Below are 22,666 nucleotides of genomic sequence, written 5' to 3'. Positions count from 1 at the left end.
AGTCTAAAAAATTTATTTTCTCTTTTTGAACTTCGATGATAAATTTTATAAAAGGTGAAATTGAGTTTAAATATCTTTCTAAATCTTCATGTGTTATCATTATTGTCATCATTATTATTGTACAAGCATATTATATCATCGACATATATATGTTAGCAAGGTATCCTGATAATGGTGACCCCATAGCTAAACCTTCCTTTTGCTTATAAATTTTTCCATTGAAAGTAAAATAATTTTGATATATACATGTTTTTGTTAATGCTATTAAATCATCTATTTCATTACTGTTCACATAATTTTCAATTAACTTTTGCTTTAAAATGTTAATAGTTTCATTAGTTGGGATAGAAGTATACATGTTGGCTACATCAAACGATAGAAAAATTGCGTGATTTTGGAATAGTTATTTCTTTGATTTTTTGAACTAGTTGGTAAGAATTTGTTATAATATGATTTCCATTTATTATTATTTTTTGAGACAGTACTTTATTCAAATATTTACAAGCTTTATAAGTTGGAGCATTTCAATAGTTTACCACAGGTCTTATAGGTATACATACCTAATTTGTGAATTTCAGGCTGAACTCTAAAATTGGTGAGGCAGGATTAATCATTTTCATTTTAAATTGATCTATTTTAGAAATAGTTCCACATTTTGATATAATATTATTTATATTTTTGCCGTATTCTTTAGTTGGATCTTTTCCTAAAGTTTGAAATTTATTTTCTCTAATAAATTGTTCTACTTTATCATTAAAATCTATTTCTTTAATAATATCTGTAGGGTTTACTTTATCTGCTTTTGTTATCATAGCGTTTTCATTAATTAGTTTATTTTAAATTGAATAGAAAATGTTCATATCATCTTTTGATTTTACCAAAATTTCCTTTCTCTTTGGATCGTTATCTTTATCACGTTCTTGCATAAAATTGTTCCTCAAAGTACCTTGGATTTCTCTCTTCTTGAATCTTATTGAGGTTTCAATATCAAAAAGTTGTTCCTCAATTACATTCGTTTTATTATCCAAATTGATGTTATATTTTAAGGCCTTCGAAAATAATTCATTCTCTTTCTCATCAAACTCAATTTTTGTTAAATTCTTCACTTTTTCATATGATTCAAATTCATTAATTTTATAATACTGATTTGAGTTATTATTTTTCTTCTGTTTGAAGGTTAGCATTTCTAAATAAATAAATTAATAATATGAATTTAAGCATATGCTCATATTATATAGTATCAACTTGTTTATTTATTTTCTACATTTCAACTTGAAAATGACCTAAGTTAGGGTCGAAACTAGTTGTTGAACTATTTCAAAGTTTTTAAAAAATAAGGGTACTACAAGATTTTTATATTTTTTTTACTGATTAGATGTATGTCTATGAGTAGTTTTGTTTCAATATTTCTATTCAACATGTTGCATGGAAAAATCTCTTTCGAAAAAAGTAATGTGGGTGATCATCCCTGTAATCAAAATTTCCCATCCTAGAAAATCATAAACTGACGTATAGCCAGACTGTATATGTATAAACAAAGGATAATGAAACCTGAAAGGTTTGAAAGGTAAATGGAAGGTTAGGGGGTTAGGTCTTTGCCTTTAAATGGCAATATACTGCTATTATTCCAAATTGTTTGATAATTATTAAAAAACAGAAAGCTTGATTGCATGTTGCATCTGATAACATGTTTGTATAGTTTGGCTATTCGTCACCGAATGATTTTCGGGGATACGATATTTTGCCTACCATCCCAATAAGAGCATTAAGAGATCAATGTCACATGTGTAGAGCAGACACGAGTCTCTCGCAAAATAACAAGCTTGTCGAAAGGTAGCATGTTGCCCAAGTCGCTCAAATTCCTGCTTGATATCTTCTCTCCTTCTTCATCCTCTTCTTGATCTCTTCTTTATTGGAAAATAAATTTCGAAGACGAAAAAATGTATCAATCGAATTGTTGTCAGAGAAACGAAAATTTTCGAAAAAGCTTCATTCAAACAGAGATCACAGAAATAATCTGTGGTCCAGATTAATTTGAAAATTGAAAAATTTTTAAATGAGAATTTCTGGAATCCCTGCCTCTGCGGTCTTCAATTAAGTATTGTTTTTAAAAATTCGACTGAGTCATTGTCAATATTGTAGAACCGTTCCATAATTGAATAAAAACACAAATATGTTGTCAAATTCTAAACTGTTTCATTTAGTACACGACCAAGGTTTCGTGACCACACCGGTCACATTTTCAAGTTGACTGTAGAATAATAGTTTATAAAATCAGCTAGAGTTCAATCAAATCGGCATTTAGCATACAACGTAATCCTACTTGCTATCTCCTGTGAATATTTATTATCTTTGTGAAAGTTTATGTAAATTAACACGTGCTACAATATAAATAACAGGAAAAAAGCTAATCTAAAATCAGTCAACTTGAAAATGTGGTCACGAAACCTTGGTCGTGTACTAAATAAAACAGTGTAGAATTTGACAACATATTTGTGTTTTTATTCAATTATTGTTTTTAATTGATTCTTTTAATCAATCAATACTAATTTCTTCATTAAAATATACTTTATTACTATAAATTATATTTTTTATAATCTAAATTTTAATAATAGATCTACATTATGATTATATTCTCTATTATTTACTTCTAACTTCTAAGAGTAGATTAACCTTATGTAATAACGTGGAACTCCCCCCTACACACAGATGGATAGTCTAGTGGGGGATTCCAAAATACAGTATGTTGTATATTGTATTTCATATTCGTGTGATATGTTTTTTTTTTTTTGAAATTTGACCTAAGTTACATAGTTGAGTCACTATGAAAAATTACACACATCTAATGAGCTGCATAGATACCCTGATAATAAACTCGTATCCCTACAAACATTACTGGAAAAAATTCTACCGAAAATTTAAAATGTGGACTCAGAAATTCAATAAAATATTTGGAAATAGTAGTCAGCGGGAGTAATGAGGCAATTGATAAAAAATTTAAGCAAAACAATTTACCATTGCCTTGTTCTTTCTTTCATTATCTTTGATCCATTGAACATAGCTATCTCGCGCCACCTGCTCTTCAATGGCTTCATTTGTGGCCTCCCAGTCAGTTGCTCGCAGTTTGTCTTCCAACATGGTCTGCAAGCACAAATATGCACACATTTACATATTGAAATTAAACAAGGCTATTTAAAAACAGGAATTCTCATTCCTTAATAATATTTGATAACGTTAGAAATTACTCAATATTATCCATTAAGTGTGTCATTAAACTATAGTGAAGTCCACGTTATAATGGCAGTAATTGATTAACATTGATATTGCTCTCCTTGCCTATAATTCGACAAAGCAGATAGCGCTATCCTTTTCTAGCTTAGCGTAGTTACATTTTTATCTCGTTCTCAAGATGATCAAGCAGATTGATAGTCGCAGCCAGTCGCTGTCCTATCGAGGAAGAGCTGTTCGTGCACCATTACCATTAAAAGCTCAACTGGAAAGGGCCACCCTGCGCGGTCGTCTGCCACTTTATTAACCGAAAATTAATGGCTTAGCCTTTATACTGACCAAAATTTCCTCGGATCCCCATGAATCTCAGTAAATTTTTGTTACAATTTGTAGTTTTCATTAATTATTTTGATTTGTTTAATCTTATTATATCTGTTTCTAAGGTTGCCATCAACCAGTTGCATATTCAGTTTTTTCCAGTTCATCCTTATATCTTACTGAATTTACCTGAAGTTATCCATGCTTTTGCAATAATTGTTGGTCCTTTAATGCTGTTTCTTTTATAATTGTGTCTTGTCTTCTTTAATTTGGATTATTTAAAAAAATATACAGAACTGAAGTCTTGTTTTGAAGGTAAACACCTCAAGTTTTTTTTAACTAGAATAGTTTTTTAATACAGACTCGCTCCATAATAAGCACTAGCGTTGCTTACGTTGAAAATGATTGCCTTTACTGAGTACGAACATGCTTCAACATCAGACTGATTCATCGATCTTATTGAAAACTCTTGAAAAACATCCAGGTAAACTGACCCTGTGATTTTTCTCTTGAAAAAGGAAGGGGCTGTAGCACTTTCGGATCCAAAGAAGGCCGCCATTTTTCACGTGAGTACATCAAGGACTTGTTACGGGGCGATTTTGCACAAGCAAACTGTTCGAGTAAGGTGATTTCTTTTAATGTAAGACTAGATGCAATTCTGTATCTTTTCTGAATACATCTTTATGGATAGGTAATCCGATTCAGTAACTCTTTTTAAAACACAAATTGTTTAAAAAGATTTCTTTTTAACAAATTTGTAACTCTTTTTAAAACAACCTGTATATAATTGAAATTTATTTGCTAAATAATTTTACAGACATTTCTACAATCACAAAATAATAACAATAATAAAGTTAACAAAAGTACAAAATTTTAGAAGTATGCATTACAATATAATTAACAAGATCATGTGATAATATTAAGCAAAGTAATAATAACATTTTTGCTCTACTGGCAAAAGTAATACTTGAGCGCCAGTAGTGAGTTCAATTAAAAAGTAATCATATAATATTATGTACATGTACAAGATCAAAATAGTACAAGTTGAAAAAGTTGAGTTGTTATTGAACAAAACTAACAGAATAGAATGAAAATAATATAAGAATAGGAAGAACATTGACAACAAACAAAGTAATCAAGTAATATTGAAATAGATGTTTGCTCTCACCCATTTATCAATTTCATTTTTCAGTTTTTTTGAGAAAGGACTGGTAATAAAATGAATTGGGATTTTATTTGCAAAGAATTTCATAAAATACTGAAGCTGATGTTTATTGACTGTCAATCTAAAAAATTATCTATTATATAAGTTGTTCACTGTTGGGCGTAAATTGTGTGGCTTCGAATTAAACGTAAGGCTTTCTCTATTTTTATTGATATGGAAAATAATGCTCTTGACAAACACTTGCCGTATTGTTGGTACTCCAAACTCAATAAACAAATCCTTGCAGGGATACAATCTAGGTCTCCCAAGGGCTGCCCTGATTATATGTAGCCCTAAATAATCGTTTACTACATGTAGCCCTGACTATATGTAATTACCTGTTCGATGTGAGATTCTTCACTCTGCCTGACGGCATCGGTGAGCAGATTGCTGTCAGCGGCACCTGGAGTGAAGCTGGGTAAGCCGAGGCCCACTCCGACAGTCGCCTTGTGCGGGTCCACTATGCTGTTGTAGTGGCCACTTTGATAAGACAACCGGATCGGTTCATTGTCAGTTTGTTGTCCGAATGTATTCATCGGTTCTGCAAAAATAACACACAATATTTTCTCAATTAAACTATCTGTGTAAAGCAGCTACAGGACACAGTGCGTTAGCCAGTATTACAACAAATGATCGGGCTTGGGAATAAGAATTCGATTTTGAATCTAAAAACAGCTCACTGAGAGATACTTTGAAAAATAGCATTAGGTGACAAAACCGGCATCGCTAATTCATAGCCACTGAAACTGATTTTATTAATATTTATACTTATAAATTCTAGAACAGATGGATTTACTTGTTTATAGTGTTGATAAACTGGATGACTAATACAAATTTGCCCTAGGAAAGATAACATTGAGCTTATAAGTCGTACTCCATGCCAAAAAAACACCTCTCTGAAGGACAAAAATTTCTTCTTTATTATATAGTCAAATTTCTCCAATAAATGAATTTATCCACTTACTGTGTTGTCACAGTGAGAAATTTGACAGCTAGTCGTTCTATTTAATAACAAAAAGTGATTTAATAGTAAGCAGTTCGTGATGGAAATCAAGTGAAGACGGAAATGTCTTCAAGATGAATATCAAGCAACGAATACTTATAATAATATTATACATGACTTGAGGCAATGAATCAATGAAGAACAAATTGTAAGTATTTCTACCTTTTCCAAATCCATACACTTCGATATTGCGGTTGTACATTTCACTCATTGCATTGATCTCAATGTGATTCCCGTGGGTGGAGACCTGGCGTTTCCTGTTTAGATAATGATTAAAATCTTCTGTCACGTACTGTGAGTAGAAATCACGGTTCAACGCCTGAAAATAAAACAGTTATTTCAAATCTATTACAATAAAATAACCATATACTAAATGCATCAAAAGGACTCATGGATTTTCTCCACCATAATATGACTAAAATCAAGAATAAAATTCGAGTTTTCAACATGCTAAATCCATATTGAGACTCGACTAGCATAATTTACAACTTTTAGGTTGTTGCGATTTCCTACAAATATTTATGAAGGGGATTCACGGATTTCCTAGCTTTGACAGCTGATTACGGCCGTATAGTTGAAACTACAAGTGTCAAATTGGTTCTCATCTATTCAGTTGCCTTGCCAAATTATCATGAGAAGTTGAATGCGCGTTTTCCAGAAATCGTTTGTGCGTTTTGAAGGCGGTCTTCAACTTAGAAGGTTATGCATAATGACATTGATAGGCTTTCTAAAAGAGAATATCACATCAATAGTTGTTATTGTTGTCCTTGTTTTAATAAATGTTAAAGATAGGAACCGTTCAATGAAACCCCTAAGCAAACATAAATTACCTAAGAAATAGGTCATGGATAATAAAAATAAAGTTACAAGTGAAAAGTCACAGTTGAATCAAAATGATGATCTTATACATACTTACTTCCTTACTTGTTACTTGTTAGTACCGAAGATCAACATCTTTTGTCGCCCCTTAATGTGGTTTTTCCTCTCTATGCCAGGATCGTGAACTCAAGGATGTATAGTGAGATTACTGTCAGTAGTTCATATTCTTTGAATAATGGCCTACAGTGTTCCAACATGCTTACTCCCAGTATTATTCTCAGGGTCTCCTTTTGGATTATGAGTGAATCTATGATGTATCTGTGATGCTGAGCCCCATGCTACGATACCATAACTCAAATGGGAGGCGAACAGAGCATGATAAGCCATGAATGCTGTCTTTTTACCCGATATATTGCATATTCTTCTAATTACATTGGCTGACGATGCTGTTGTTGTACTACGCCCCTTCCTGAAGCCATGTTGGTGCTCTGATATTAGTTTGTTTTTTCAGATGTTTTATCAATTGATTATATACTGCGCGTTCTATTATTTTTACGTTATAGGTAAATTTGCAACTGGCCTGAAGTTTTTTGGGTCTGTTTTGTCGCATTTTTTGAATTGTGGGTGAATCTTGGATGTTTTTAGGTTTTTTTGGTAAGACTGCCTGGTAGATTGATGAACTTAGTACGTCAAGGAGCGGTGTCATAAGTTCTCTACCACTGTATTTGAAGATGTTGCTGGTGATCTCGTCATGTCCTCATGAGTTGTTTGATTTTAATTTTTTGAAGAGTTTCAAAAGTTCCGTGTCCGGGATAATTTCAAATTTGGCAAGTTCTGGTACTGCATCCGGTTCCTCTTGACAATCTGTTATTGTCGTGTCTAGCTTTTTGATTGGTGGCTGTATGGAGGCAGCATTCAGGAGATTACTGATCTGGTATGAGACGGTGATGGTGTAGTTATTGTAGGTCAAACAGATTTTATCCTTATTGCTAGGGTATTTCTGTCCTCTTTCTTCATTGATGATTTTCCAGAGTTCTTTCCTTCTATCTTATGCCTGTTGAAGTTTTGTATTGATGACGTTTTTCTTCTTGTTTTTACCTCCACTTCATACTTCTTCAATTCCTCAAAAGTGCATTTATCCTCGTATGAGCCTGCCAATGAGAATTTGTCCTGTGCCTGTTTTAAACTGTTTCTCAATACAATAGTGTTGATATCTCAGAATACGTAGTTTTTCATAGAAGTCATTTTTTGGGTTAAGCCCTTGGCATAAGCTCATCCATATTCTGTCGTATTATGCTTATGAAGGTTTTATATTTTGCATCAGTTGTTGAATGTTTCGTCACTTCTCTCCAGTCAACACAGCTGAGTTTGAGTTTTAGCTTTTCCAGATTGCAATTTGAATCATTTCTGCTATATCTGTACTTTATTATTCTACTGTTATTTTCAGCTTAAATTATGCACAGTGATGATTTATTATCTGAAATTTGATTTCCATGAACTGAAGTTTTTCTGATGTCAACTGGCATATTGTGATAGCAACCATCGATGCATGTAGCTAATGTGTTGGTTACTCTAGTTGCTGGTAGGTTGTATATGTTACAGCCATGCGAGTCAGTGTATTATTTAGGTCTATAAAACAGGAAGTATGAGTCTTTAATGACCCAATATTTGTATCATCCAATATCAATATTTTAAGTGTTTTAATGAGTAGTCCTGAAGTAGAAGTCCAAGTTTAGTGAGCAAGTCATTGACAGTAATAGGGTTAGGGGATAGGGATCTATATACTCCCACCATCATCATTTTTAGTTTTTGGAGTTTGGAGTTTGATATGTATAGGAGCAAATATTCCAAATATTTGTTCTATTGGATGATACATATTGTTGGGTCTGATATCATCCAGTGACAGAAGTATGCTGCAAGTGTGTAACCTGGTATATACACTGAACTCTATACTAACTGGAATGGACTAGCAACACAAAGAAAGTGAGGCAGCTGGTAAAGATAGGCAACCCGCATTGCTGTGGGATTCGTCATTTTGTAACACATTGGCTCTTATGGAAAAATACATTGCACAGTTTCAATTTCTATTTTATTTCTATAATGTATGTCTTATTCCATGGAAGCGTTATTTTTCCTTTAATAAGCAGTTCATTGTCAACTTTTTGAGAGCAAAAATAATGAAATAGGTTGAATAAGAATAAAGAAAATATTTTTTTCATTTGTGGCTGCAGTAGTTTTAGTATTAGTCAACTTTTCACAAGCAAGGGAATAACTTTGGGCCAGATTTCAGAGAAGCGTATCATCTATTTATTTTTATTTATATAACAAGGACAAATATAAACTGTCATGAAATGATTGGGAATGAAAAAACAGGCTCATAGTCCTTATTATTCCAATCCCGAATTTTGTTCGTACACAGTCCAAAGGAGGGCTGTGTTTAATTGAAACTATTGAACACAGTCTTATGTTTATTTTGATAGGATATACTATTGTTTTTTGGATTATATGATTTATTGTTATTGTTAAAGGAAAGATTTATGATTTATTGTTCAAGGAAATATCTCAATTTAATAATATAGGCCTACTTACAGCAGGCTATAAATGTAGAATTATGTAGGTGTGCATTGGTGTAATTTCAAATCATGTAAGAGTGGGAGTTTCAGAAATGAAGCAAATAAAGAAGAACCATTTTATTATATTATATGACTATGATAAGCAAACAGTAAAATATGCTACATAATTACCAGAGTAAAATGAACAATTTGAAATTGAAAGGTTTCAAAAATTAATTACAATTCAGCTGATAACAATCTCATATTTTTCACAATAGAAGTAGGTAAATAAAATGAATTATGTTGACTCATGATGATTATTAAATATGATGATTATTAACACAGGATTATTAAATATATAATGATAGCAATGCACTAGGTATTCTGATAACATTTCAAATCATGTAAGTGTGGGAGTTTCAGAAATGATGTAAAGAAATCTATGAAGAAACATTTATATTAATTTTATTATAATTATGACCATATGATAAGCAAACAGTAGAATATGCTAAATAATTATTATAATATTGTAAATTGAACGATTATTTATTTGAAATGGAAATGTTTCAAACATTAATCACAATTCAGCTGATAGCAATATCATATTTTTCAAAATAAAAGTAGGCTATTAAAATAAAGTAGGTACCTAAAATAAATTATGTCATCTCATGATGATAACACAGAAATTATTAATCATTTGTATTTATTCTTTTTTGAATAAGGATTCATTTGTTCTTCAACTATGTTTTTTTATTTTAGATGCTAATAAAGTAGGCCTAAATTTTCAATTAGCTTAGAAACTATCGCAGTATACTAGGAATAAAACCAAATTTGTTGTTTTATTTTTGGTCAAATAAACTGATCAATATAGAAAAAAGTATTGGAAATGCATGTAAAACAAAAAGGTTTCTTCAAATTAATTAATAGACTAAAAATGTTTGACTTACCTGTGAAATGGTATTTCATTTCCTTTAACATGCCCATTCTTGCATCCAAATGCAACACAATACATCACCATTTTTCGGTCGTATTTTTATTCAATTCTACGCATTTTACAACAAATACATCACAATATTTAAGAGAAAAGGTTGTGATCTAATACTGATAGCCCTAATACTCATTCAAATCCATTTTTCAACTTTAAAAATGAAAAATCGTACTCAAGAGCTACAACAACCTGCTTAAATGCATGAGTACGAGAGAGAAGGGAATCCCACACGGTATGCCTGTCTCACTCACTCCGCCTTACACACTTTCAGCTGTAGCTTAGCATTGGACAGCCCGTTCCAGTTAGTATAGAGTTCACTGGATAAGGAATTTAAATTGCTGGTTGTGAGCTCCTCCTGTCTCAAGCCATTCTCTGACAGTATCACAATATCAAGAGAGTGTTGATCTTGCTCTAACTGTAATCTATCAAACTTTCCCTTTAGTCCTCTCTGGATATTCAAATGGTAAATCCTGAACGAATTGATGTATTTATGAACCTTTTGGGTGACCATACTATTTGTTGAAAATTGTTTTTTGTTAGTATGCCAATTACTTTGGTCGGAATATGTCTGTGGAGTTGGTTGAGTTTCACTGATGTTTGTTGCTATAGTGTCGTGGGGCCGCTATTTGATCATGCTGTCTTCTCACCTGGAAGTTGGTAGTCTACACAGCTGCATCTCTTTAGGTTGCAATACACTTACAATACTGTTTGCCAGGACGTTTGTTCCTTCATAGTTCAGGCTTATCCATCCCAACTCAAATTCCTCAGTGTCAAAGCCTCTATGCTGTCTATAAAATTTATTTTAAGCTGTTTGCACACGAAATTGTCATTTGTAATGTCAACAAACCTGATACCGCAGTCCTCCCGGTAGTGGATTGAATGGTAATCCCCGTACCAATCTGTCAGCGGGAATCACTTAATGTTCGCTTCCAAGGTCAGCCATAGTCGCCTCATTACATTATTTTGTGTTTTTGCCATAGGTATATCATTTGATCCAATGTTTATAAAAATTTTTGACATTTTTTTTTTGTTTGAGAGATATTTGCTGACATCCTGGATTCTTCCCGAAGGTATAATATTTACATTTGCATACTGGTTCATCTTTCCACTGGTTGCTCTAAGCGACATGTCTCCAATAATCAATCCTCCAAAAATGATCCTCTTTTCTCTGCTGTCTCTCAGTTTCCCTTAGCATTCCGTTTCTCCCTGGAGTAGCAGTTTGGACATCCAATGGCTGGGAACTTTGTCCGTTATTTCTCTGCTCAATGTTGCCCAATCCCTTCCCAGTTATTTGCTCAGATGACCGAGTGTCGTTTCCATAGCCCTTTCCGTCCCAAGTTGCTCCTCCCTCATCATATTCAGCCTCCTTTACCAGAATCTGTGATTCCTTTTCGGCCTGCCTACGAGCTTAATATGATGGCTCAGGGTACATACCTTATGTGAATTCATAAATTACTTGTTCCATCAGTTTACGACATCAGTTTTCCTAGCTATTGCGTCCGAAAGTCTCTCATTATCTGATTTTAATAATTTGATTTCTTCCTTGTAGTCATTTATATCGTCCAGAAGTATTTTAATTATGACATCAAATTGTTTGTCATGTGTGAGACTGTTTCTTTGGTCTATGGGAGTATTGGTGATTTCCTCGGTGTTCGCGTCGTCAGATCTATTCAGCAATCCCGATAAATGCATTGCTTCGTGACTCAGTTGCTTGTTGCATTTATTACGTAGCCAGGATTGTGCCATGGGAGATTCATTGCTCATCTTGTCGTACTGCTCGTCTGTTATGTCTACACATTTTGTGTGATACCATTTTCCTTGGTCGCAGTCGCAGGCCACCGCCTTATCATTGTCATGAACTGGATCACTGCAGAAGTTAAGTAAGTATTGTTTTGAAGTTTTAGAATCATCATTCACGGTACAATATATCATCTCAGGTGACTTCGTGGTTGGTTTAAATTGTTTTTCCCCATTTTTGCTTTGTATTTGTTGATTTTTATTCTATTTTATGATATGTATTTATTTTTCTTGATGATTTATGCAGTTTCAATTAGGGCAGGTTGTGATACACAAACTTTTACAAATATGCCCAAGGAACAGGACACAGAGAATATCACAGAAGTTAATAAAATCATGACGTAGATAAGGCAATGTAGTGGTAACTATTGAATGGTGCAGACCGTGAACATTCAATGCCACATAAAATATCACAGAAGTAGATAAAATCACGACGTAGACAGTGTAGTGGTAACAATTGAATGGTACAGACCGTGAACTGTATATATTCGCTAGAAAAAAGCCCTTGAATGGTAGACGTTTTTGTGAACTTCTTAAAACATTTTTACTGGCAGTAAGTTGAAAACTTCCAGTCAAAGATAATACGGCCTACAGTAATAGTTAATATTTAATTTAAATATGCACCACCTAATGACGACTTTACAAAAAATTATGTTATGTGGCACGTATAAAATGTTAACCAATTAGGTTATCGTCCAAATCGGGTATTGTAGCTACAAAGTATATTTCATGAAAAGTGTCAAAGATATATTTTATAAGACAATAAATTTAGCGCATAAAATAAATTTAATTTAACTCATAAAATTAAAAATTCAAGTTTCAGTATAGTCAATATTGTTTGTTAGGAGAAAAATGGTATTAACCTTCAACTCGCAACGTGGCGAACTGTAACAAATTTAATAACGGGATTATTCATTTTCATAGAATTTATAGTTCAATTGTGAAATTCATCATTCAAAAACAAAAATAAATTTCAATTTCTTTCAAATTTCTCCTTATACATGAGTAAATATTAAAATTTTTTGTCTCAAGAATAGATTCGTTTTTGCACCATTTTTGACGACACTGCAGTCAAGTTTATTAATAAAAGATATTAAAAAACTAGTACTCACGTGTGGGGCGTGTAGAAAATGAATTTAAAAATTCGAAAGCACTCAAAATCCGAAAGAGTTCTAGTTCTTTAATAGCTTTTATTCAAAAAACTCAACTATAGTGTCTGTCGTCAAAAAAAGTTCAGAAACTAATAATTAGTAGTTCGTTATTGATAGTGGAATAGATGAGTATCAAGAATAGAATTGAAAAATAATGATCTAGAAAACCATTAAGTTTTAGAAACCATAATTTTCAATGAAGACCATACAACATACTGACATACACAAACTTCAAATGCAATCACTCTGATTCCTGATTTCACAAACAATCATTATTTATAAACCTGAGGTTTCATGTGCCTTAACATAGATTTCCCGAGATGTTACCTACTTGAGATGGAAAATAAGATGATGATTCTGTACGTGAAGATAAGAAAAACTATGATGTAAGGGACCAGCAACACCCCCAACCACTGTTGATATTTGCATTCTCAAGCAGAAATGGTGAGGTGACAGTTGTCTGGCTACTGAACAGTAAATATGTTTAAAAAAGATACAAAAAGCGATAGCACTGCTATCACAAACACATGCTTGAGTAAGTCTTCATTCTATGCAGCAAAAGTCACTTAGCGCACTAGGTACACAAATAACTAGTCTATTTTATGTTCTAGTAGTTCTGTGAACAGTAGATCTCACGCAGTTTTCTCATCTAGTTTAGTTTTAGAATACTTTATTTTCATCCTGTGACCTCCTGTGAAAGGGGTATAAGGATTTGTCAATTTTTCACTGAAATTCAGTTTCCTAATTTAACGAATCAACGAATATAGCTTATAGTGTGGTTCTATGCTGTTCATCTCTGAGATGGTGACGTCTCCGTGTCATAAGAATGTGTCAAAGACCCTCTAATCATATTATTTTCATCCACAAGTATCTGTGGTGTCACCTGTTCACCGGCCCTCTAATCATATTATTTTCATCCACAAGTATCCGTGGTGTCACCTGTTCACCAGCTTCTCCAGACATCTGTGTAATGCATGCAATGAATAATCCACTTGTCAGCTGATTTATTATGAATAATTCTATAGTCTGATTAATCCTATCTTCAGAGTAGATGATTATATATAGTGATATCGGAGTATGGAGGAAATTCCTTTTTCTTTCATATTATCCTTAAAATGCAAAAAAACCTTGTGTATATATCGACGCGCAGTTGAAAATAGTTATTTGTGCAACTAGTGCGCAAAGTGACAAGTTTGCTGCACCGAAAAAAACGTTTACGCACGAGTCGTAGGCGAGTGCGGAATAAAGGTTTCTTGAGTGCAGCAAACGAACTTTGCGCACGTATTTCACATTAAATTTTTCCTACAGTTACCATTGAATATGAAAAGTGATTAATCATGGGTAAAATTCCCTGAAATCCATCAAATGTTTTTCTGTGTAATTTTGTTATTAATAATTTATTTTAGATATAAGACCTTAATTTATTAAAAATAAAATAATAATAATTTAATTATAATGATTAGTAATTCAATTGAAAATTTATTTCAATAAATAATTAAAATAAACCAATTAATTTGCAAATGTAGATAATTTTCAATTTCTAAATAATTTATAAACCAATCAATTTTTAAATAAGAAAATATATAATTTAAAATAATGAATGATAAATAAAATTCAAAATGTATAATTTAATATAGTTCAATATTTTATATTCAGTATTAGTATTCATAATAATATCAATTTATTTATTTATCATTTATTGAATTATCAAATTGGTTTATTAATTATTCTATCATTAATTTTCATTCCAATATTAATATTTTTATAAATTATATTATTTTAAATAATAAGAATATAAGTAAATTTATTTATTATTCATTCATTAATTAATAATTCTGACAATTTTAATTTCTAATTTTAATAATCTATTTTAAATATTTAGTTTGTCAAAATTGCATGAATAATTGTTATTAAAGTTGAAAATTCTCATCAAAAGTTCTCATTTTTATAATTATACAAAAATCAGAAAATAATACAGATAGAACAAATTCGCATTCAAAATACACAGTCAACAATAATGTTGATAGCTGATTGGGATGGCTGCAAAATGGCTGAACCGACAAGCGCTCGACCTAGTGGAAAGAGTTGTACCTAACTTCGTTTCATCCAGCTAAAAACAGGATTCAGATATTTAGACCCATGGTTAACTCAAATTACCGAAAAATACTATAAGTAAACTAAAAAATATTTATAAAATGACATAGACAACAGAAAATATTTTATTGTAGTATATTCTAATGTTATTTTATTAATTTTATTTACATGGATTTTGAACGGTAATTATTTAACCTAAAAATTCGAATTTCATAATGTGTGCTTGCTACATTTCTCATTGCTTGGAGTTGAAATAATTATTACTGTCAATAGAAAAGAAACATTATTTATTATTAAATGATGAGAAGTTATTATTTAATTATGATTTAGATGACCATTATTATTGTTTTGGATTTCTAGATTGGGATTTTATCATAAATATGTAGCCATACAGCCATTGATGATTCTTATCTAACCACATACATTGTTACCAACTTAATTTTGATTTTCCTGCACTGGTGCTCCATATAACCTACTAACTATTTTGCATTGTCATGCTGCAAATCTGGAATACACAAAGTAATACTTTGTGCACTAGAGCGGAAAAGTGATTCTTTGCGGCCTGCAATCAGTGCAGAAATGGTCACTTTTCAAGGTATCTGTAGGAAAAGGAATATTCCTGCCAAATCTCAGAATTCTATCAACGCGTTTGGCCGTAAAAGCGTTACATACATACATACAGACAGACGAAAGAAAATCCGAGTTTAAACATAGACCTCACTGCGTTCGGTCAATTAAAAAAAGTATTTCAAAACATCCGTTTATACTATGCTATTCAATGATGATAATAATAATTTTAATCATGATGATGATACTTACAATGTAATCCATGCAGTGCTTTCTAACGACTGCATGCATCTCCTGGTCTCCATAGACCTGGTCCGCAATGGCACGAAACAGGCATGCTCCGTCCTCATCCATGTGCTTGATCAGCCATCCTTTCTTGCGTATCTTCTTTTCAAAACCACGCTTCTTCTGCAACCAACACAAAAAAATCTGTAACTCAATAATTGAGTTTAAGCTTATTGTAAATATGAGTAATTGAATCAAATTTACAGAACACACGAACGTAATTGTATTCCATGAGTCCACAATATTGAATACTATAAATAGATAGACAGAAGTAAATTTATTTCCAAAAAAATGCCAATCACAAAATAGAAATCTTATGTACTTAAACACAGTTTCAATAAAAACAACAAGAAAAATCCCAATATAATGAATACACTAAGCTGAATAACTTTTACGAAAATGGTTTGCATAGGCAAACCAGTGTTGCATATTCAGATTTTAATATTAGAATGTGGTTTTAATATGATATTTATATGGTGTGAGAATGTGGCTTGTGAGAAATGCGTTGACACTGAATTAATTACTCGAAGAGCGTTTATATTACTTTTTCACCAAAACTCAAGAACTCAACAGGATGATATCAGACTTCAATTGAATGCAATAAGAGTACACAATTTAAGAGTAATCAATTTATAAATTTGTGTATGGCATGAAAGGTAGCAATCGTAATCAACCGGCTTGATCTTGTCCCGTTTTAGAGAGCGTGACTCTCGTCCCAAGGAAGGGTTACAGGCCGCTCACAGGGGATCTCGCGTCCTGATGAGGAGGGCTTAGGAGTTGCTGACAGGAGGTCTCGCATCCCCGATGAAGAGAGCAGGTCGCTGACAGATCTCGCTTTTTTTAATAAATTGATTATCAATGTGATATTCTTACATACTGTTCACTTATTAAGGTGCGTACAGACTTTCGCTCTGCTCCGCAACCGAACGTCACTCGAGCAGAGCGATTGATGATCGACCGGGGAGCAAGAGTGGAATGCGAGAAGAACTAACATCTCCCGTAACGTTCATGATCGAAGCGACTGCGGAGCGATGGCGGAGCGTGCGCGGAGCAGGTTGGAGGCGCGTATATCTGTACGCAGCTTTAGATTACAAACTTTATTTCATTTGTGTAATGTGACTATGTTTATGTGTTATTTTTATTTTATTTTTTATCATTTATTATTTTACAAAGGCGACTTTCTAGAAGTATTTTAAGCCTACGTGATGATAAAAAATGATGAATGATAATATAATGAAGGTAGAGTTATGAATGAATAAAAATTATAGGTTATGCTATCTACTTGAATTCATTTGAGTCCACTTTTCAGGCCAGAAATAAATAAACTAGAATTTTGAATTTGATTTGATTAAAAACCGAATATAATAGAATGATTACATTCAATAAACTCTCAGAACTTGAAAATATTGAGTTATTAAGAAAAATTTTGAACCAGAAATAAAACACAAAGTGATTCACTGAAAGCACATACAAAGATATCCCATGGTATAAGGCGCTTATGTTCCAAATTTCACTGGTAAAATTTTACTACTCAAGCCGATAGTCCGAATTTTTTCATATTTCTAATAGGCCCACCTATAGGTAGTTCTTCTTTGTGAAAGTATGTGAGGTTGGTAGTATATGAGGTCTCACACAGTGCCGTTCTTCCACAGTCACCCGGCCAAAATATTAATAATAATAATAATATGTTTGTTTTATTTGTATGCGACTTGTGTCAATATTGTAAAAATTACTATGCATGACATTAAATTAATAAAACTAATTGAATTGAAAATTTATTTTTTCTGAATCTTTCGTAAATTTCTCTACACAAATCTTAATTAGATAGGTTCTATGACGGGACCCTGTAAATACCTCAAGCCACTCGGTTTCACTGATCTGCATTCTATTGTCGTATTCGTCACCACTGTTGTAGCCAGAGCCACCAGCCGCCTCCAGCTTCATTTCGTCCTCGTACGAAGCTGACGTTCCCGCTTTCGGTGAACTATTTCCGGTGGCGCTGCTTTCCCGCTCTCGTTCACGAAGTTTTGAGCTACGAGTTGTCCTGACACAAAATGAGTGAACGAATTTATTTCCTCTTTGTAAAGCCCTCACATTAAAAAATTGAGAATTTTCTAAAAATATGATCAAAAAGTGTACAAACCACTTTTCCAAATTGTTATCAGTACTTAATGCAGAGAGATAAAACACAAGTTTCGAACAGGTATAATTCAAGTAGATGTTCACTATGTATAGGTGAAGGTGTTGATGTGCATAGCCCTATTAGTAAGGTTAGGAGACGTATTATTGAGGCTATCCCGCATTGAAGTCAGTGACAGTATGAGGTATATGAATATGCATGGATTCATAGGCCAAAGTTAATTTATAATTCTACACTTAATATATTAAATACTAATAGACTGGAATAAGTTCTGGAGCCAATGACAAGCCTCTTCTCCAGCAGCATGAACTTCTGTCAGCCTTCCATGATAAAATGAGTGTTGTGGTCACTCAGATATCAGGTGATTCATTGATTGAATCTGACCACAATGGCACAGAGGGTCAGAGGTGTATGCTGTCGTAAGCTCAGCAGAATGGGGTCAATTAATATGATGTCCTCAATTCTTATTAGTTTTATTTAGTAAATCAAACCTACGGTGAAAATGACTCAACTTCTAGTAGATTTATTCATCAACTGTTATACTTGAATATTTGTTATTACTACATTTTTTCTCTTCTTTCAATTTTATTTTCACAGTAGCCAATGGAAATACTGATAAAGATTATTATTATTATTTCATTTAAAGAGAGAAAGATTATTATTAATTTTGCATAACCAGCTTGGTATATCATTCACATGTTATTTTAACAAATGATTTGTACTTGCAATGACTTCATTTCAGTAATGCTTGGATTGTATTTAGTCCACCTTAACTACTTAACCTGTTTTTCTATGCTCAATTTTATTTCTTCTTATAACTTATTATCATCAAACTGTATTTATTACTTATACTTATTTCTCTCAATTACTTATGCTTTTCTTATACTTATTAATATTCTAAGGTTTTTTGTAAATTGCATGTACTGTACCTCTTACTTTTTCTAGTAGCCTGCTTGATTGTAAATTGTAGTGAAGACTGTTTTGGGCTTAATGCCTGTAGCCTGGTTTTGTAATAAATGAATAAATATATGGTATAAGATGTTGTTAATTTTATATATGGTATAAGATGTTAATTTTTTATGTTTTTTCTTACTCAAATTATTAAGCTTAATACCATGAAATATTGTGGTATTGATTATTGTGTTTGATATCAATAATGTTATTTCATGTTAATATTAATTTTATTAATACAGATAATCAAGTCTAAAATCGAGTACAGTTAATTTTCTCATTTATTAGGATGGCAATGGAATAAATTATTAAATAACATGAAAATAAAGAGCTGGGCCACTGTTCAACAATTTCCAGCACTCACATGGAAAATAAGAATAGTTTGCTGAAGGGTGAGGTCATAAATTGAAAACAATTCAAAATGAAAAAGGAACAAAGAAAGATTGGAGAGAATGCATAACGAGAAGGTTGAAATCGAAGCGTGATAAAAATTCACAAAAAATATTAACTGAAGAGACTCATTACGATATTACTGGAATTCTGATTTTCAAGTTCAAGTATTCTCAACTGAATTAAACATGACAATACTTGAGTTACATTCAAATTTCAAGCTATAATATAATATGTATAATATATATGATTATCAAATAGATTTTAATAAGTTTATACCGAGTAGTATGGCAGCATAATTTCCTTTTTTCACACTTGATAAAAACGCATTGTATTGATTTTATCTCAAGTATATACAAAAAGTTTTATTCTACACAGTTTAGAACATCAAATTATGCTAACATTATGCTGACATCTACCATTCTCCATACATGGAGAATATAGAAAAAAATAAAATATAGAATTGGATATTTCATGCGATATGCTAATTCAAATTTTCTTTAATGGAGTATACAGATTTCTGGCATTTACATGAATCGTCATGACTCTTACTAGCAGAGGTTATGTTGTCAATTTCTTCCTGGATGTTGTTCTTCAAATCTTGTAAGTACTGCAGACGGTTAGCATTAATATAGAATTCAGAAACGTTTTTAGATCATAATTGAAGAAGGAATTGCCAAATTTAGTTTGAGAGGACCATGATTAGAAACACAAAAATGTATTCGAGAATGAGGGACGTTTGTAAATTATCACTTTCAATAAAAACTATGTAAACAACATTTAATTATATAACCACACATGAAAACAAAATAAAACATCCATGATTCACATAATGCATAATCTATTAAATTTTGGAATAAGAAAATCAAGTTCTTATGTTCAAGTTCTTATGTTTCAATATGTGAGACAGTCTACTTATTTGGCATTATTGTAGTCTGTCATACACTATAGATAGTATTATCTTCTATGTAACGACACTAAAAGAGGGAACGTGTTGCTAATGCAAAAAAGGTGATCAGAATTACGAGTCAAAGATCATTTCCAACCACTAGGGACAGTGTGGGAAACCTTAATTTAATCTATTGATTGACCTGACTATATTTGGAATCTAATATGTGTACCATGTGTACCATAATGTAATTGAAGTGATTTGTATGTCAATGAATGCACATGGATCAAGGAAATAAATCCATCCATCAAATTTTGTGAATACTATTATAGCTGACCTATGTGGACTGGACCTGTGTCTCTTGCTGTGGCTTGGTCCGCTGCTCAAATTGTCGTAATCGTCAAAGTTGGTTGATGGTACGTGCTGCTGTCGCTTTTCCTCACGCGGCCAACATTTCGGTGAACTCAAACGTTCCTGGTTCCGATCAGCAAGCTAAAACAGATGAGAATACAATTCAACATGGTGGAAAGAAAAATCAAACGAATAAAAATCAAGAGATGCCGAACTTGTCGACTTGATAAAGCTGAGCTACCTTGACAAATTCAGGACATTACCAGAAAGTGACAAAATCAGACAGATTTCACTGGTAAATACATCATAAATCGCAAATCTAGTTCCAAGGCTCCCATTACACGGTGAAATATTTGGTCGAAGATCAATGGCCTGATCTATATTGGACTAACGTAATAAAAAAAGTAGACCTATAATACCAACAAAGATCTTTAACCTAATATTTCATCGTGTAATGGTGCTCTAAGAATAATAAATAAAATTACGAGAATTTTTTCGTTTTCGTAGTAATCGTGCAACAGATCAACCAGTGAGGAGGACATAAGTTTAAAAAATGTAATTTCTCCTTGAAGAAGAAAGAAGCGAATACCACCAAGTTATCAACAAACTTCCAACAGTTTCCATTCTTATCAAACTAATTTATCTCTCATGAGCTAAATATGTATTTCAATACCGCATTGAAGTATTCTGGTGATTGAATCGAGCCTGAAAATCTCTCTCGACTTTTTGACGGAAGGAGGAAAGCTCAAATGACAAATGCAGGCGAGCGAAGCCAGCCTTCCCATCTTATTTCTGGATGATCAAGCTGGGGGCTCCAGGGCCGCTCCGGATAAGGCGAGCCAATCGAGCCTGCCGGCTAGTCTATAATAATTTTTCAATTTGTTCATTTATTCAATTCAATATAAACACACAATTACAGTCAAAATACAAAAACAATAAATTAAAAATACGAATTTCTAATAAAAATACAAAAAAAATTATATTTTACCTACACCACTTCATGGTGGGGTGTGCTGAATAAAATGAAAGGAGGAAAAATACCTAGCCAACTATGGTTTCCCATGCAATAGAATTGTACAGGGTATAAAAGTAATAAAGGGTGAAGACTGAAAAGGAGTGGAAAATGTAAGAATGAGAGGGGAAGAGAGGAAAAAGAGAGAGTGAAAAAAGACAAGCGAATTTGTAAATGACTCAACATCTAACAAATATAGCTATAGAAATGTCATTGCATTCAAAATTTTGAGTAGAAATGTAGAACCTATACGTCGATATGGCAGAAAAAATTACTGTAGATTCAGTTTTTTATATCTCAGTTGAGCTTTATTTTTCTACTAATCTTAGAAAAAGAATCTTCAATCTTTACTATTGAGTTTGAAGTGAGAGGAAAATGGGATTTATATTTTATCAAGTATTCAATGACGTTCTTCATATATAACTTAATTGGCGTATTGTAATTACCTCAAAGTAACTAAAAACTATTTCGATTGGGTACAATTTAGATTTGTTTTGAATAATATTTTAATCATCAGTTTTTACGAATAATTCATCTATATGACAGTTGAAGCGACTTCCCCACCATAAACAATTATGCAATTATGACATAGGCCGGGTTAAAGAAACGAGACGGTAGAAGTTCTAGTAACCCTTCAGTAGTCGCCTATTGTTATTGTATTTCGACATTTTTGTGGTCTATAGTCAAGGTTTCCACTCCGAAAAAGATATTGGTGGACCAGTCTGGTTACTTTAAGACATCTTCAGCTGTGAAACCAGTGGTAGCATACAGTGATTGGATAAACACACACATTACTATCGATGATAAGAACAAATTTAGTTAAACGTACGTGGTGTGTAAAGCCCACATCGATTTTTGGACGTACATTTGTTTGTCATCCTTATAAATTATACGAGGTTGAATGGAACTTGACAAACACATGATACA

General features: G+C 32.5%; 1 protein-coding gene across 1 annotated transcript in view; it reads right to left on the bottom strand.

The window, feature by feature from the left end:
• The window catches only part of LOC111049015 (OTU domain-containing protein 5), a 28,253-nt gene that overhangs the window by 2,692 nt on the left and 2,895 nt on the right, over window positions 1–22,666 (bottom strand). Inside the window, exons 2-7 of the mRNA XM_039441345.1 lie at window positions 20,714–20,868; window positions 17,861–18,050; window positions 15,974–16,129; window positions 5,916–6,072; window positions 5,089–5,291; window positions 3,016–3,141 (exon numbers count right to left, since the gene is read on the bottom strand). Of these exons, the coding sequence (XP_039297279.1) occupies window positions 3,016–3,141; window positions 5,089–5,291; window positions 5,916–6,072; window positions 15,974–16,129; window positions 17,861–18,050; window positions 20,714–20,868 (987 nt within the window). The remainder of the gene's footprint in view (window positions 1–3,015; window positions 3,142–5,088; window positions 5,292–5,915; window positions 6,073–15,973; window positions 16,130–17,860; window positions 18,051–20,713; window positions 20,869–22,666) is intronic.

This window comes from Nilaparvata lugens, chromosome X (assembly GCF_014356525.2).
Source record: "Nilaparvata lugens isolate BPH chromosome X, ASM1435652v1, whole genome shotgun sequence".
NCBI lineage: Eukaryota > Metazoa > Arthropoda > Insecta > Hemiptera > Delphacidae > Nilaparvata > Nilaparvata lugens.
Note: the sequence above shows the minus strand (reverse complement) of the source record. Positions and strands in the feature narration are given on the sequence as shown.